Source organism: Ceratina calcarata, unplaced genomic scaffold, assembly GCF_001652005.2.
Source record: "Ceratina calcarata isolate Rehan_Ccalc_2016 unplaced genomic scaffold, ASM165200v1 scaffold8, whole genome shotgun sequence".
Lineage (NCBI taxonomy): Eukaryota > Metazoa > Arthropoda > Insecta > Hymenoptera > Apidae > Ceratina > Ceratina calcarata.
Window position 1 is genome coordinate 885985 of NW_017179316.1, and position 16620 is coordinate 902604.

At 50.6% G+C, this 16620-nt stretch overlaps 4 protein-coding genes across 6 annotated transcripts; 1 reads left to right on the plus strand and 3 right to left on the minus strand.

Annotated features, from left to right (window-relative positions):
* Nucleotides 1-2978: 2978 nt before the first annotated feature.
* Nucleotides 2979-5651, minus strand: LOC108631022 (uncharacterized). The gene has a single exon (XM_018034691.2). It carries the CDS (start codon nt 5625-5627, stop codon nt 5028-5030), a length of 600 nt encoding a protein of 199 aa, XP_017890180.1. The 5' UTR covers nt 5628-5651; the 3' UTR covers nt 2979-5027.
* Nucleotides 5652-5679: 28 nt separating this feature from the next.
* corn (microtubule-binding protein cornetto) lies at nt 5680-13249 on the plus strand. Of its 2 annotated transcripts, none has more exons than XM_026818499.1 (12): nt 5680-5939; nt 7415-7786; nt 8211-9582; nt 9674-9789; nt 9881-10021; nt 10097-10194; nt 10279-10462; nt 10550-10772; nt 10868-11118; nt 11198-11406; nt 11494-11647; nt 11769-13249. In XM_026818499.1, the coding sequence occupies exons 1-12, from the start codon at nt 5703-5705 to the stop codon at nt 11883-11885; spliced, it is 3474 nt and encodes a 1157-aa protein (XP_026674300.1). In that variant the 5' UTR covers nt 5680-5702; the 3' UTR covers nt 11886-13249. The 2 variants fall into 2 exon arrangements, with proteins under 2 accessions (XP_026674300.1, XP_026674301.1); XM_026818500.1 differs by having other exon boundaries at nt 11740-11861.
* Nucleotides 13250-13341: 92 nt separating this feature from the next.
* LOC108631024 (uncharacterized) lies at nt 13342-14372 on the minus strand. The gene is made up of 2 exons (XM_018034693.2): nt 13758-14372; nt 13342-13624 (listed from the first exon to the last, which is right to left on the minus strand). The coding sequence occupies exons 1-2, from the start codon at nt 14132-14134 to the stop codon at nt 13564-13566; spliced, it is 438 nt and encodes a 145-aa protein (XP_017890182.1). The 5' UTR covers nt 14135-14372; the 3' UTR covers nt 13342-13563.
* Nucleotides 14373-15015: 643 nt separating this feature from the next.
* Nucleotides 15016-16585, minus strand: LOC108631020 (uncharacterized). Of its 2 annotated transcripts, none has more exons than XM_018034688.2 (2): nt 16318-16585; nt 15016-16208 (listed from the first exon to the last, which is right to left on the minus strand). In XM_018034688.2, exons 1-2 carry the CDS (start codon nt 16352-16354, stop codon nt 15394-15396), a joined length of 852 nt encoding a protein of 283 aa, XP_017890177.1. In that variant the 5' UTR covers nt 16355-16585; the 3' UTR covers nt 15016-15393. The 2 variants fall into 2 exon arrangements, with proteins under 2 accessions (XP_017890177.1, XP_017890176.1); XM_018034687.2 differs by having other exon boundaries at nt 15016-16211; nt 16318-16576.
* Between the last annotated feature and the right edge of the window lie 35 nt (nt 16586-16620).

Below are 16620 nucleotides of genomic sequence, written 5' to 3' on the forward strand. Positions count from 1 at the left end.
CGGAATTTCGACAAATACTTCGAATATAAGTTGTAGGTGATACTATTACCTATAAAAAATTTGAAATCACTATAATTTTAGATTTTTAATAGTAATAGGAATCTGTAATAACAAATTCAACATGCCAGCATTGTTTAGGTGTATGGCCTATACATCCTTAAACATAGGTCTCGTCGACTCGGACCGCGGAATCGGAGAGACCTGTGTGGGAAATATGTAATCACACTCGCTGCTACGTCCTTTTTGGCGACGCGTGATCGAAGAAAGTCGAGAGTAGGTTTCAATGGAACAACGTTCCTACACGCTCCTCTTTGTTGGCCGTTGTTTCTCAAGCGACGTTCTCGTGGATGATCGCGGCTACACGGTAACGATGGGATCCCGGGGGATTGGGAACAGGGTCGAAAGCGTATATATTCCGCGTTATACTCGTGATAATCGAACGAATTAATTATTTTCATTCGATTCGTCTGAGAACGTTCGACGACGATAGAGGTAGAGGTAGGTACATGTGGACGCGTGTTCAGGCCGGGCAAAAGTCGTCTGTTTCTCCTTGTCACGTGGGTGATAGATGCACGCGTGAGAGACGTCTCGGTGTATGTTGGTAGGCTCCCGCGGCCGAAAGCTGCCGGTAAACGGCCTCTGCAGAATGCAGAGTCGCGTTTCTTCGTTTGACGAGACGGTAGTTTCTCCCTTCCGAGAGGCCTGCTTCGGATCAGGCATCCGGCTCGCGGATATATTTACCGTCCGGTTCAAATCATTCCACAAGGCCTGACCTGACCGCCGTCCCGCGCACTCGCCTCGTCTCTCGCGTCCTTCCCCGTCATCGTTGCTCTCCACTTGGTACTGAAGAACGATCTGTGTACGTACGAGTCACAAATACTAGATACGGCCGCGTGAATAGTCGCAGCCGCTGCTCAGCGATCCTTTCCTTTGTATTTTGCGACATTTATTACGAGAAACCAGACGATACTCAACAGTCTCTAGGCTGCTCTCAGCTAATTGTATCAGCCTGGTAAAGTCGGTCGCGCGTGACACTAAGCCGGTGCCGTGTCACGATCGGACAGCACGATGTTTGTTTAACCACCCTTTAAACGCAGCCTGCAAATAACTTTACGGGTTGTCCGAACTCGTGCCGATGGTTCGCCTCTGCGGAGATGGAATGTTTTTATCGCGGTGTAATTAGACCGCGATATCTTACTCTAATCTTACCGAAATTCGGTGTGGCGATGGGTAAATACAGGAGAGCCACGACCATGCGTATTGATCGGGGGACAGACGTGTTCGTATGAGAGAATTTTCATTCAGTCGAATTGCTAAATTGGCTGCGGTTCACCGGTGATTCAATTTTACAGTTACGATGTACAACATTATTTTCTTCGTTTGGCTATTAATACCATCGGACCCTTGGAGAAGCAGAGAGCGTCCTCACGCGCTCCAATTAGAGCGTCTCGCTTTTTCTCAAGCTCTTGAGGCGTCCTATGCACTCCACTTTTATAGCTCGGGGACGTATTTGGACCTATAGGACGTGCTCTCTATATCGGCTTAAACGTTTAAAGCCGCTGGCGGTTCGAAAAGATCCGGAAAGGTCGGTCGATTCGTTTGAAAGTGTACACGTTTAAGAAGGTACACGTGAAAACGAAAAAGGAACGGGACAGCGTGGTTGGCAGCGTCCAGACAGGATCGAATATGCTGCAACGCCGAATGGGACGATTGAATTGGAAATGATTTAAGTTCGGAGGGGTCTCTGCGCGGATTTCTGGCTGCTGTCGAGAGCGCTGTATCGCGTCCGGGTTACATTGACCCATGGCGCGTGAAGGCGATGAAAATGGACGGAGTGAACGCGAGTGGATTCGTCGAGCGCAGCACACGTGGCCTCCCGTGCGAACCCCTCGAAGATCGTTTCGCTGGGGGGCGACCCCACCGTGCGCACGTCATTGAGTCATCGAACACGTTCACGGACCGTTTTCGATTCGCACGAAGACGAGAACGAGATCCGATAATTTCTCCGCGGCAGAAAAAGCCGCTATCGTACTCGATGACAATTGCGATGCCTGTTCGCTCATTGACAGTGGCACGTCGCGTCTACGGCCCGGAAATAATTACTTTTCACGTGACGTGGTCCCCCACGATCGGTACGCTGGTCTCTGTTTCGTTTTACAGAGGAAGCTCGAGCCGGTCGAGAATAGACGTCGTAGGTCAGGTCGCTTAGGAGCGAGTTTGTGCGTGGAAGACGAACCACGTTCTTCAGGGTCGAGAAAAAAGAGTCGGTGGTGGTCTTCGGAAAATGTGTCTTGTTGGAGGGCTCGTTCGTCGTCCAAGTGGCGCGACAACCGAAACCACTTTTCGTCCTCGTCTGTAGCACGGCGTAAAAACTAATATCTACTTACGTTGACTCGAGCACGAACAATAGAGGTTTATCAGTTTGCACAGTTTCTGTACGGTCGATGCGTGTATATATTATAATTAGGACGTTTCGCGAAGCTGTCACCTTTTTCGGCCACGTCTTCGGCGACGGAGTTTCGTCGGCGTGTGTGATGCAATTACGTGCTCGCATCATCGCGAGGATAGTTGACTCATCGGGGAAGGATCAGTCCCACTTTCGCGCGAAATTCGTTGGCATAATGCAATCGGGGATTTTCGTCAGCCTCGCCGCGAGCGTCGAGGAATTCGCATAGAAAGTTTTCAGCGGAATCGCCAGAACGTTGTTATCGAACGATCTCCCCTTCCAAGATCCAATTCTCTGGATCGGATGCAGAACGCAGAACGCGTTACCGTTCGTAACTACCTTCGCTTCGACGCGACGACTACACCGAGAGCAGCTGGAATTCCCAGAAATTTCGACCTTTTGCCATCTACGTAGTCGAGCCGGAAATATTCTCCGTTCGAAATCCGAAACAGTCGAGAGTTGGATTCGATCCAAGCAGCGGGTAAAATCCGAATCGAATTCTTATGGGTAGAGAAAAATAGAGCCCCGTGACATCCTGTTACCTATTTATAAATCGACTCACACCGTCGTATGATTTCTCGCGTACATCGTGTCATCGAAATTATCATCGTGCCTCGACGGTCTCGAGCCACCCTGTCGTAGTCGAAATTAGAAGAATGATTCACACGGGCGAAGAATTCGATTTTGCTGGTCGAATCGACCGAGTACTTTCACGCGAGCCCATGCAAATTTCACGTTGCGTTAATTTCGTAGAGGAGCGTCGCGTCGTTCGTCTGAGAAAATATGAACAATAATCATCGACCGAAGTGTTGGACGATTATTGTTACAGGGAAAGAAACGTCGGCCGGTTTTCGCGTTACGCGCGATACGTAGCTACCTTATTTGGTTTCGTCTTTGTACGGGTCGCGGCACGAAATTGCATAAAAGGTTTCCCCCACGATGTTCGATTCTGGCCGCGAACGTCCCTGAAAAATCTGTCCGTGAAATGGAGGGTGCACGAGAGTAACACGCCGTGGAAAGAGGGTCCGTCGCGTTTCCGAGCTTACGAATCGAGACTCCGCTCCTTTTCCTCCCTTTTAGAACGCATCGGCTCGTGCTTCTGGCTAGAACGTGGATCTAAATGCGACGCCGCGATACTCGTGAGTTTTCACGTTTATCTGAATCACGGTCTAATTTCACAGCCCTTTTACCACCTGGGGAATCTCGTTTCACCGCGGGCGAGAAACGACTTTAACACGACGTAGACACGACGAAAATCGAACCGTGGCCCCGATGTATCTTGGTCGATGTCGAACAGATTTTCACGAACGGGGGTGAGTAGTGCGTCCAACGTTATCGGAACACCGTTTCGCCTGCATTGCGGGCAGCTTCGCTGCCGTCTGACGAGGATCGCAGCGTCACGACGACTCGCGTTAAAACTATCGACTCTGTAATTACGTGGATCACCGTCAAAACGTCTGATTCAGTTGGGCGAGTCGACGGATTTCACGCGTCAAGGGTGACGCGTGCACGTTATCTCGGAAAAGAGAGGAATTCAGTGGCCATCGTGTTCTCTGTTGTCTCTGCTCGAACTTTATCGATGACGATCGTGTACGTGTAGTAGAATGGCCGAGTAGGAACGGCATCCGACCGTGCGCGAAGGCGCACGTGGCCTCGTTAACAACGGATACACGTTTCGCTGAGTCGGGGTATGGAACTTTGGCGACCACTCTTTTCCTTCCCCGTATGTTTTGTTAATTGCATACGCGGCGATCGAGCGGCGATCGAGCGGCGATACCGCTCCGCCCTCCGCTTTTGTTCCGTTCGAACGCTCTTTTTGTCGTCCAAGAGACGGTTCGGCCATCCGGTACAGTGACTACGACCAATACTTACTTGTATCGATCGAGTTACGATGTATTAAATGCCGCGGTGCGTAATAATTAAATTTGCGGATTTGCCAAAAGTTTATCGTCGCGATCCTAGGCTGCATCACGACCACTTACCGACGTGTCACCGACGATTAATCTGATCGAACGATAAGATTAACGACGGCTCGTCAGGTGTGTCTCGTCGTCGGTGGTCGGGTTTCTCCTGAAAAATATTTTCTAAACGTGATCCGTCCGGTGTCTCGATAAACACGTCACGGTTTTATCGGTGTAATCGCTTTATTCGATACTTTTGTCTCTACACAGTCGTAGTAAGTAAATACATAAAATTCGCTGTCTACGCGTTGGTGAACTGGCAGAGTAGTAGAACGCCGTTAAAATTGTGAACCGTGTTGCCACCACTCTCGTCGGATCGCCCGTTCCGCGACTATTTGTATTTCTATTCCCTTCCGACGTCGATCGAAAGTTACTCGCGTGGGATTTGTGTAATTTCACTGGTACGCCGCGACCCATTTCTAGCAGAGAAACCTCGCGACCTCCCGACAGATGTTCCAACGACTGCCCCTCGCGTGCCCCTCGTACCATCCGACGAGATCGCGAATATCGAACGTTCGCCAATGATTCGCCACGACCAGCTCACCCGACGGTCGTGCACCGTTCCCCCGTGCACCGTTCCCCCGTGGAGCATTCGTTCCGACCGAAATGTGAATAAAACTTCACCCGCCAACTTTCACCTTCGTTTTACATTGGCTCGGCACGATTTTCACGAAACGATCACCGTTCACAGTCCTGACCACGAGCCCGGGATTCGCGTAGCACCTCTTCACGATCTTCTCGTCGTACTCGACGGTGGTCCTCGTTCCTCCTCTCTTCTCCGATTTAATCGAATCGTTCGTCCTCTCTTCTCTCTTTCCGTTCGACGCGTTCTCCGCTTCTTCTTGGGTCCTCTCTCTGGACCTGTCCTCGACGCTGACGTCTCCGCTCGCCTCTTTTTCTTCTCTGGTCCTCTTCTTCGAGACTTCCCTCGGGCCACCGTCGAACCTGACACGTCCTCCGTCGCCGACGTACTTCATTTTGCCCTTGATCGATCTCACACCCAGAACGACCCGTCCACCATCTCCGGTGTACTCGACGTCGCCTATGTTTTGATCGATTCTGAGCCGACACCCATCACCGATGATTCTCACCATCCCTCGGTTCTTCGACACGACGACGTTGCATCCGTCGCCTGTCACCTCGAGGATCTGTTCGTTCGAGATTAGTTTCAACGAAATCCCATCTCCGACGATTTTTCTGACCCTTTCGTCCGCGCCCATCTCTCTCTCTCTGTGTCTCTGTGACGATGATCGCCTTTTTCACACACGTTGATCTACCAGTGTAATGGAGCGGAGATGTTTTTCTGTAAACCGAAACTGCGAGATGCGTCTTATGCAACGCGTCAGGATCGATTACTCGGGCGGGAGTCGTCTGCAGTCGTCCACCGAGTCGATGATCACGACGAGATTTCAATGGCTCGTTTAGTGTTGCAAGTCGATCCGCGAATAATAATTGCCCGAACGAGCCTGACGTCGCCGATTCTCCCGAGAAGGTCCGTCAGATTTAACAGCGTGATCTCGTGGTACGACGAGGTAAGCGAAATCATTCGATGGTCAATCTGGTCTTCCTACGAAATCCTCGTTACACTTGTCCTATTGTTTCGCGGCCCTGGATCACTGGATTCTTCAGGTTCCTCGTAGTTCTGAAAAATAAGAAACGTTCAGGTCAGTGGCTTGGAACAGTTTTAACGGTTTCCCGTACTTCCGATATATTACAGTGACTCAGCTCGATTTTCTTCGCAATTCACAAATTCACTGGACGTTCCGCCTCGTTCCACTGTTTTCTAAATCTGTCTAGACCGTCTTCCTGTCGCTGTGCCTGTTGTCCCCGTCTTCTCTCAGCAGCGAGTCGTGTGGGTCGTTGGTCGAACGAAACGGTGACTGAGATCCCGTAGGCCGTAGGCCTTGTAACACTCGACGAGCTGCACGAGCCGTGCCACCGGGGTTCCTTGGTCAGTCGGCCTCGCCGCTTTCGGGACTTCCCGCAGACCGTCTCCGCACGCGGACACGTACGCTGTTTCCAAAGTTCTCTGTCGTTTCACATCACGCTCTCTCGATATCAGGAGTGTCTCTTGCAGCTGACAGATCTCTCGATCCATTTCGTTTTTCCACAGCTATGAGCACCAGTGAAACGTACGCGAAATAAAATTAAAATAATTTAAGTAGAATGCGATAAAGAGCAATCTTACGCAATTGTTCGCCGAACAATCATATCGTACAGCTGATCTGAAAAAAATGTTTTTTAAACTGTATCTGTGCGCGATTCGTGACAACGCTTTCTCGTTTGTCATCCGCGATACGTTCGCGTGGAGTAGGGAATAATCGTTCAATGACGACGCGAGTTAGAACGCCATCGACTGTTTGTGCGAGCAGACCTTGTCCGGAAGGGGGAACACCGTGCGATGACGCTATCTTCCTGGTCAATTACGATTCAAGTACGTAACGGCCAAGAGACAGGGAGAGAGGTGATAAGTGGAGAAAGAGATTATGTAGGAACCGGGGGTTATGGGGGACGAATAACTGTCGCGACTAGGTAATCGCGCTCGTGATTGCTCGTCAGCGTTTCGACGTCGTCGTCGATTATCTGTACACACGTTTTGCCGACAATTTCACCGTAGACAGAACGCTTCGCTCGGTGAGGAATTGTCTTGCCCCGACTTCGATCGTTGCAGCTTCGATGGTCGCGACGACACCTCGATCATCCTCTCCAGAACCAGAGACTCGGAGCCCTCCCTTTAATTTCCCGCGTACAATTGATCGCGAAACCAAGTTTTCGTCTGGCGCTCGAAAATTACTCGGTCCCTCCTTCCTTCACGTGTTTCACTTTCTCCGATCCTGGAACCACTCCCGGATATTACTCTCGCTGATCGAATAATGGACACGTCCGATTGCCCGTTCACGGTCAACGTCTGGATTTTAATTGCCCCGTCGATTCGTGGACCGTTCCGCAAACAGTCCTGTTCTTCCGTGTTCTCGCATAACGCAGTTCTATAAAACTTTCGTTGCAGAATGGCAATCGCGAAATGAGCGTGTCGCCTGGTAACGAGCAGCAGCCGGTCCTCGAGATGGAGAAGGCTCCTCTCGAGGACAACTTCAGCCTGAAGGTGTCGACGGTGCAGAACGTGGCACGGCAGGACTCGGGCGTACCAGAGGATCTCGCGTCGCCGTTGGTCGACGCCGGCAAGCTCCTCGCCGAGGAGGATTTGGACGGAACGATGAACAGCGAGTGCAACGTCACCGTGATCCACGTGACGTCCGAGACAGTTAAGCCCACTGATTCGACTGTGAACAACGACAGGAAGGATTACGCCAGTGAAGGGAAAGACAGCAAGGACGGGAGCGACAGCGGCGTGGAGGGCTGCACCGTTGAAGTTCCCAGGGTGAGGATCGATCTGTGGGTAGATAGACTAGTTACGTTGAAACTGCCCTTACGTCCCAAAGTATCGTCCCGCGAGGCACAGCGCGTTCGTTGCTGCACTCGTTCGCGTTTGCACGAGAAACGGTGAAGGCCGTCGTTCTTTTATACACAGGACGACCCGTTTCGTTCCGTAAATAGATTTTTCTGCGAAAGTACCTTCACTGGGTCGGGGCGATTCAAGGGGATCGTTAGTAATTCATACGCGAGAAGAACCGTTGGTTCAGGCGTCGAGGATACTACCAGGTAGCTTTCACCCGATTCCAAAGACCAAACAAAAAGATACAAGCGTATGCTGGTCGTTTTTGTCGTCTACTTCAAACGGACGTAACGAAACTGATCGGAGTAATTATTTATTTCCTGTATGGTTGCACCTCCGTTCCTTTCAGGTGCGAAGTCGAAACAGCATAGATTACGCGAGCAGCTGCGGCGGTCTCGACGAAGCGTCCTGCGACTCTAGTCTGGTCAGCTGTTGCTCGGTCTACGAGGATCCATGCGCCACTCTGCCGGACGACGTGCGCTTGGTCAACGGCGGAGAGGGTACCAGCGAAGGTGGCAGCGAGAGTTCCTCCGTAGCGGGTAGCGTGTCGGCTCGCGCGAATCGGACGAACGTGAAGAGAACCACGGCCGCTTCCAGCAGCAGTAAAAAGAAGACGAGCGCGGTCGAGGCTCAGAAGTCAGGCGCCAGAACGAAGCCGACGCCGCTGAGTACTCCTTACTCGTCCGCTACTCCCCGTACTAAACCACGTACGGCGACGCCGAGAAACGTTTTGATCAAAACGCAAGCGACGCCGAGGGACAGAGCGAGATCCAGGGACAAGTCGGCGGCGAGGGAGACCAACAATGACGCCGGCACGCCGAGTAGCAGTCGGACGTCGACGGCATTCCGTTCCGGGACAGCCTCCATACCGCCGCGAACGAGAACGAGACCGATCCCGGATTCACTGCCATCCGTGCTCACCACAGAGATCAACAAGGACCTCGCGCAGCGTGGTGCTCGCGGCCAGACCGGAACCTCCAGGTCCAGGGGCGGGTCTACTACGCGCGGTGCACGCACACCGAGTTCGACGCCGTCCGAAGAGGTCCGTAAACCTTTGCCCACGCCCAGGGTAGTACCTTACACGGGTCGCACGGAACCTCCCCGAGCTTCCAGAACGGACAGGATGACTTTGGGCGCGGACAACAAAGCTTTGGACGCGTATGCCACGCTGCCCAGAAGGAACAGAAACAAGATCGGCCTGGCGAAAGTCGGTGACAAGACAGACAAGACCGCTAGAAGCAGATCCGGGAGCAGAGACGCCAGTTTGAGCAGGCAGGCTGAGAAGAGGAGCGGCGGCGCGAGGGAAATCTCCGGGCAGAGATGTCTGCCGCCGTATCCTAAACATAACAAGACGGCCGAGAGGACGCGTATTTATCACGAGATTAGTGTGCAGACTGGTTTGACCGGTGACGACATCGAGAACGCATTGTCCGGTGTACCGAGCGCCGTTCCCGGGCCGGATGTGGTCGAGAGGCTGCACGAGGAGTGTCAAACGGAAGGCACGTGGGAGGATCTGCAGGCGATGCAGTGCGACTTGAAACGTTTGAACGAAGAAACCTCGAGTCGAAAGGAGGAGAACGAGAAGCTGAGAGCCGAGATCGACCAAGTGAAGCGTCTTCTCGAGGAAGAGAAGGCCGATCACGCGTTCGCGCGACAGGAATTGGATAGAAACGCGCAACGCGTACTGGCGATGCTGGGAACGCCGCAATCGGAACACGCGGGTGTGTATCGACGTTTGAATCGTAGTAGACGCTTGGTCTGTCACTGACTGGACGGCGAGGAATGAACGTCGAGTGAATGGTTGATTTTTAGAGGGCAGCGACAGTTTCCTGGAGTTGGAGTGTCACTTACAATCGTCCGGGCAAGTGGTCGCCAATCAACAGTTGGAGATAGCTGACTTACAGTCCCTTTGTCGCATGTTGAGCAGAGTAAGTAACGTCACCACGCTCTTCTTTTCGCGTTCCGATCGAGTCGGGGGTTTTCGATAGTGATGTAACACCGTTTTGCCGACTGATCAAGGATCTGGAGAAGAGCCTAGCTGCTCAGAAAGCGTTGCTGCAACAGCAGCAGGAGCTGGAAGCGGAGTCCGCCGAGATGCAAGATTTTCTCCAGGAAGAGAAAGCTTCACTGGCAGAATCGCTGAAAGAAGCCGAAGCAGAGGTATGTCTTTAATTTTTCACTAGCACAGGAACGATGACAACGTGCGATAATTTGTAACGCGACTACTCTTCGTAGCTTGCGAAGACAGAGGAATTGGTGAGAAAACGAGAGCTGGAATTGGAGAGACAAACCGAAGAGTGTAAACACTTGGTACGAATCAGCGAACAACGAAGGTAACGCTGTTTGTCAGAAGAAATCGTACTTTGGAACGTTTACATCTTTCTCATCGACGCCGCGTGTCTTTCGTTTGTCGACAGACAAGAAAATTTATCTATGAGCATGAAGTTGAACGCGGTGGAACGGCGAAGCAGAGAACTGTTGCTTACACAAGGTGCGGCTGTTTCCGGAGCTGCGGTCGCGCTTTCCGGTCTCGGAACACGGCTCGAAGGATTGGTGGATCAACTGATCACGTCCTATAACATCTCGGTGAAAGACCTCGAGGTAACGTTTCACTTCCCGTTCTGTTCCCGCCCTATTGTCCCCCGAGACTCGTCGGTGGTACGGCGTGTAACTGGAATTTCCTCGTAGGACGTGATATATCACAACGAAGCGTACAGTAGGAGCAACAGCAGCATCGAGTCGAGTCCTGTCAGCTCTAAGCACAGTCTGAAGGAATGTACACCTAGTCCGAAGAGTGGTTCGTTCGTCTCTGCGGTGATCGGAGCTATCCGGAACGCAGCGACGCATCCTTTCGCTGCGAGAAGCACCGATAAGAGAGCAACGTTGGAGTCGGCTAAGCAGATGTACAAAGGTACGCCGAGTTCGCACGGCGACGTAGAACATTTCATCGATACGAATCAGACAGCAGTTTCTAATTCGTCGATTCTCTTGTCATGAATCATTTAGAACTGAGCATGGAATCGTCGTCTGACCTGCTCGATTTCGAGACCGAGCCTTGTCTGATGATGGAGAGCGTGCTGGAAGACGTTCCTTTGCCCGACACGTACTCGCACAACATGGTATCGAGCAGCGATTCCCTTCGCCGAGCTCTGAGCTTCCCGGAAACCGTCGACGAGAGCAATCTGAAGAAGACGCGCGCCAACGAAGAATGTTCGAGTCTTACGAATCTCACCCAAGCCATTTTACATCGTCGCAAAGTAAGCGGAAATCAAAGAGAGTAGAACGACGACTGAACGTATCGCGGAGTCGATGGCGACGTGCGTAATTTTTTCGCAGGTCGAGAACGAGGAGGACGACGACTGCGACTCGATAAGCGAATCCGACACCGGCACGAACGACGGTCCGCTCGCCTCGGACTATTGTCCCGCCGCCGGCCTCGTGGACCAAGTGATCGACGTGGACAACCTTGTCACGAAATTATTGAAAGTGCTGCGAATTATACAGCTCGACAACGACACGTGCATACAGGAGCTGAAAGAGGAGAAGTAATTTCACGTTTATCGTCCGTGGATCGAGAGACGGCGTTGTACGAAGGGAGGGGAAGATCGTTGCAAACGTCTGGTAATTTTCAGGTCCGAGTTAGAAACGAAGTTGGAGACGATGATAGCGGAACTGCAGGAGCTCCGTAAAACCGTGGAGAATCTGCATCGGTCCGACGATATCCTGACCAATACGTCGGACAGAAGACGTAGCGTGATGGAGAACTGTCGCCTTCTTATCAAAGAGGTAATAGTCGGCGATGTTACCGACACGTATCTATGAAATGCGTCTGGTGTCGTTCTAAGAATTCTTTTAATCACCGATTAACTTTTTAAAAGAGATGTCAAATGGAATAATTCCTCTGTAGGCGGGTAAGGAGGAATTAACATTTGACGAGCCCGCAGTTGCTAATAATAGTGGCCCCGGAGGAGTTACAGACTGCGAGGATCTCAACGCGAACGCAGCGGCCCATCCTTCTTCCTAGATCGGTGTCCGTCTTTTCATTCTTCGTTTCGTTCCTCAACCCCAACCCCACCCCTTCACTCTTTGTTTTTTGGCAATCGTCAAAGGCCATTTTACCGGCGAGTGGTGCCGCTGTGATTAGACGTCAGCATTTTAATTTCTGCTTTTGCATCGAACTCGTCCATCGGTTTCTCGCGTCCGTCGCGCCGGCGTGGCAAATACTCGCGTGCGCGTTGCTTCGATACGTTTAGTTTCTGAGAGACATGTAAATAGTAATAATAACAATAATAATTATAATGATGATCATGATGATAGTAACAGTGACGAGTCTCCGTTCGTAATTGCGAAGCTAAATTCTGCATAGCCTGTAATATTCAGGCGTGGTTTCAACATAGTCGTTCCGAGGTACTCATTCGTCATCCGTCTATGAGAACTAGTAATTTCAACAATTATCGTTTCGCGTTATTATCACCGTTAAATCGATAGCTAGTTATTTCGCGTTATAAAACTGATTGAGATTAATCGCTTTTAAAAAAGAAGATAGATAAATGAATGACGTATAATTAATTGTATTAACTAATGAACCGTCTTCTCTTTCCCACCGGATCACGTTTTATCGTATTAGTAGTAGTAACGAATCATTTTCTCGAGAGTATTAAGTCTTGATGCATTCTTAGCGAGGACAGTGACCAGGTTTTCGCATACGTCGAAGAATTCGTTCGTCGAAGTTCATTTTTCTCGTCGATTTGAACGACGAGAGAAACAGAAGTATCAACAGGGTACGCTAGTTTTACGACACACGTTCACGCGAGGATCACATTGGCATGTACGAATCATTCGAGCCGAGCGATACTGTGTCCGATGTCGTGTCCGGGAATACTTTTCGTTCGAACGTGATTATTCACCGATAGAATTTATCAAAAATTATTCCCGAGTATCGTAACGAGAATGGGAAAACAGAACACGTCGTAGGCGGAATTGCTTTCTATTTTAACGATGAGATATATTTAAAGGACATATTCTTGTACACGCTTCTGTGAGTCACAATTTATCCGTCGTGTAATTTTTCGAAAACGTTGTGTGTGTATATATATATATGTATGTATCTCTAAGCAAGCATCGAGGAAGCTCGCGTTCTCCTTAACCTAATTACGTGCTACACTGACTCTTTTCGTATCATTTCTCTGCCTACCCCTTTCCTTCTCTCGACGGTAAAACTTGACTCGTGCATCGTTGTTACGATTGACGCGAAAGTGGTCGAATTTCGTTTTCACTCCTTCTCTTCTTTTGCTAAATAAAATGAAACGATTCCACCCGAACGATGATATATATTCTGACGATCATAGCCCTAAGCATTTTTTATACAAAGTATTGTGATGATATACCCAAAAAAAAAAGGAACTCGTAAATAATGTATTTTAATTTTTAATCAAATAAATTTCGTTTCGATGAGAATCACCCATTGTGTGTCTGCGCAAGTCTGTGTACCAAGCTCCAGAATAAGAAAAGGACCTGACACAGTTTGCTAGCTTTCCGAGTATTCTCAGCTCCGCTTGCAGTTCATTTCTTAGAGGAACTCGATTCTTGGAAAAGTTGTGCAAGGTAAACGCGTTGAGCATCGATGATGACAACGACGATGACGAGGCGGGGAGGATGAGACGAGAAGGCGTTGTACAATGTCTTGCAGCGGTAGAAATCCTTTATGCTTGGTGAATGCGACGTAGCAGTGGAATGAGGAAGTTCGCTAGGCGCAAGCCAGCCCTAAAACGAAAATTCGGCGTTGATACGATGACGATTCGCGCTTACGTCGAAACAAACCAGTAATAGACAAGAGTGAAATACAATCGACAGAGAGAAAGTATTGTTTTAATCGGGAGTAAACTCGAAAAAATACCTTTGTACCGACTTGGGTGCTGGCGACGGTTTAGGATCGTTCTCCGGTGTAGTCGAAGGTGGTTTCGGCGGACTAGTTACCGGTAAATTAGGTTTATTCTCGGCGGCAGCGGCGAGAAGAGCTTCGGCGGGTGCAACGACGAACACCAAACCGTCCACGTGGATACGATAATTCTCGGTACCGTTTTGCCGCTGATCGTAAAGATCGTCGGAAGCAGAGCTGTACAGAGGCGGCGTCGGCGGCGGTGTCAACGTCGAACTCGATGGATCCGTGATCGACGTCTCGTCAGCAATCGGCAGACACTGGACGGCTCTGAATAAATAGACCACGGCAAGTAGCAGCACTGTTTTGAATATTCTCATGTTGATCGATAGCATTGATGTCCGCTGCGTCGCCGAAAGTAATCGATGGCTCTTGGAGAGATCTACCGTGTTTTACGATCGGAAATATGAAACGTGTGAACGTCCCGATGATAAAATTACGGAACGATCGAGAATTGCGCGGAAGGACTCCCGCGGTGCTCGTTTAACAATTCGATGGAGAAAAAGAAAAGAAGATACGACGCCCGTGGCGTGTAGAGTCGAGCGACGAACGTCTTGACGATGCGGAGGATGAGCGAGGTGTGACGACGTCTCCTGCCGACAGGCGATCCTGGTCCCCACCTGGTACGGAAACAGATCGTCGGGCAAGTTCAAGAACCTGTGGGTCACCGTGCACGTTCCGCTGCGTACACAGCCGAGTAAGAGGTAATCGCCGATCGAGTCGACTTTTACACACTTAGTCGACACACACATATCTCGTTCCGTTTAATTCGACGATCACCGAACGTCGTATTAAACCGTTTCTACGTTTCCTATGTACAATAATTTCGATCATTTAAACAGAAATTGTTTTGCCCCGGAGATTCGGTCGCACCGTTACACACAGATGAATGAATAACGGGAGATCGGGTGAAAGAGATCGAATCGGTGCTAACGGGACGAACTTGCAGTAACGATATACAGCGATTGAGATCCTCGTTAGTGTTCGGACACGTCTCATCGATTACTATGGACGATCTGCGTTGGTGTGCACGCGAGAAGCATCTACTTACGTGTACGTCTACAGACGTGAGCACATACGGGACACCGATTCGTGAAGGGCAACGGCCTCGTGCGGCCCCACCGAGTTCGTTTCCCCGTTCCTCTGTCTCAGTCGTCGCTCATTACCGTAACCTTGCCCTTGCTCTTACATTTCCGCCGTGCTGCTCGAACCACGCTGACCGTCTTCCTGGTTCTCCTCGAACGGCTTCCGATGAACGCTCGATCCAAGATCCGAGTCGAGTATCGGTAAAAAGGTCGACGGATAGAAATCAATACGTCCAGACCGACTATTCTCGATCGACAATATTCTGTACGTTCGATACGAATGATGGTCGAGTCGTGAAATGGTATTAAAGAGATACTTTTGTTCGTACGTTTCGTTTATTCGTTTGTGCACGCGACGCAGTTACATACGACGCGAGTACGATGTAGACATGGCAATAAATACAATGTAAATGTATAAAAAAGGAAGCTGAATCAGGAGATCAAAGTTTCTAGCAGGCGTTTCGTGTACTACGAGCACGTAACCGGTTCCGAGTAGCTTCTTGGGGATGTTAATTGAAACTGGCGTCATCTTGACAGATGCCCGACCGGTCCCTGTATCTTCCGGGTCCACAGTTCTCGATGCCATCGCCGATTAACACCAGTTGATCCTTGTACCTGTTCCCGAATTCGTTCCTCTCTTCGGACGACGGGGCCGCGTTCACTTCCTCCTTTTTAGACAATTGTTTCTTCAACGATATACCCGGCCTCGTCACTTTAGTCGCTCCTTGCCTCGTCGGCGACTCGTCGTCCTCCGCTCGCGAATCTTTAACGTCGATCAGCTTTCCCTCTTCCGTCGAGCCATCGGCGAGTCCGCGTGCAGTCGGTTCGATCTTCCAGAGACTTCTGATCCTCTTTGTCTCCGTTTCACCGTCGATAGGCGCCTTCAAGTGCGATACTTCTTGCACGGTTTTCCCATCCTCCGATCTTCCGCCTTCGGAGACTACGGACGACGCTCCCGATTGAATTTTCTCGGTGACCTTGACAACTGACGTCTCGTCCATACGTTTAGTCGCGCCCGTACCATCCCCCTCCCTCTCCACGTGCACGATCTCGAGGTGGTAAGGCTCCCTGCCGTCGTCCGCGTCCTCCGTCTCGTAAACTACCGTCTCGGACGGCTCCTCCCGATGATTCTGTTGCTTGCTACGCTGCGAGATCAACTCGTTCAGCTCGAGCGCCTGCGACGCCAGGCTGCTGAACGGATTGCTGCTACCAGAAGTGGCGATAATCACCAAGAAATTCTCAAATTTCGCATCTACGTTCACCTCGCCGGTTTGCCGCTGATCGTACGTCGTCGGAGCCGCGTTTATTTCAGGGACAGACAGCGCTGCTGAAAGAATACGGGAATATAAAATTGAAATGCTGACTATACTATATAGATACACCGAAGAGATTGTCTGTCGTCTATGGGTCGGTCGTATTTAAATGCCTTCTACCTGACAGCAACAGAAAGCACACGTTGTACGACGTCATCTCGACGAAAACCTCCTGCGAAACGGATTACTCGAATCGGCCGATCCGAGCCAAGTCCGATCCTCGACTGTGCGGGAGATATTCGACCGCTTCCTCGCCGGGTATGGATCGCGACACGCGCTCCATCGTATATAGATCGGGAGAGTAAGTATCGGTGTTTGGAGAGGGTAAGGTGCGCCTCGTGTCGTCTGCCCGCCTGGCAATCGAACGGAGCTACTGTTCGTATCTCCGCGTTCACGTTCCTATCTCGTGGGAACCACGACGAT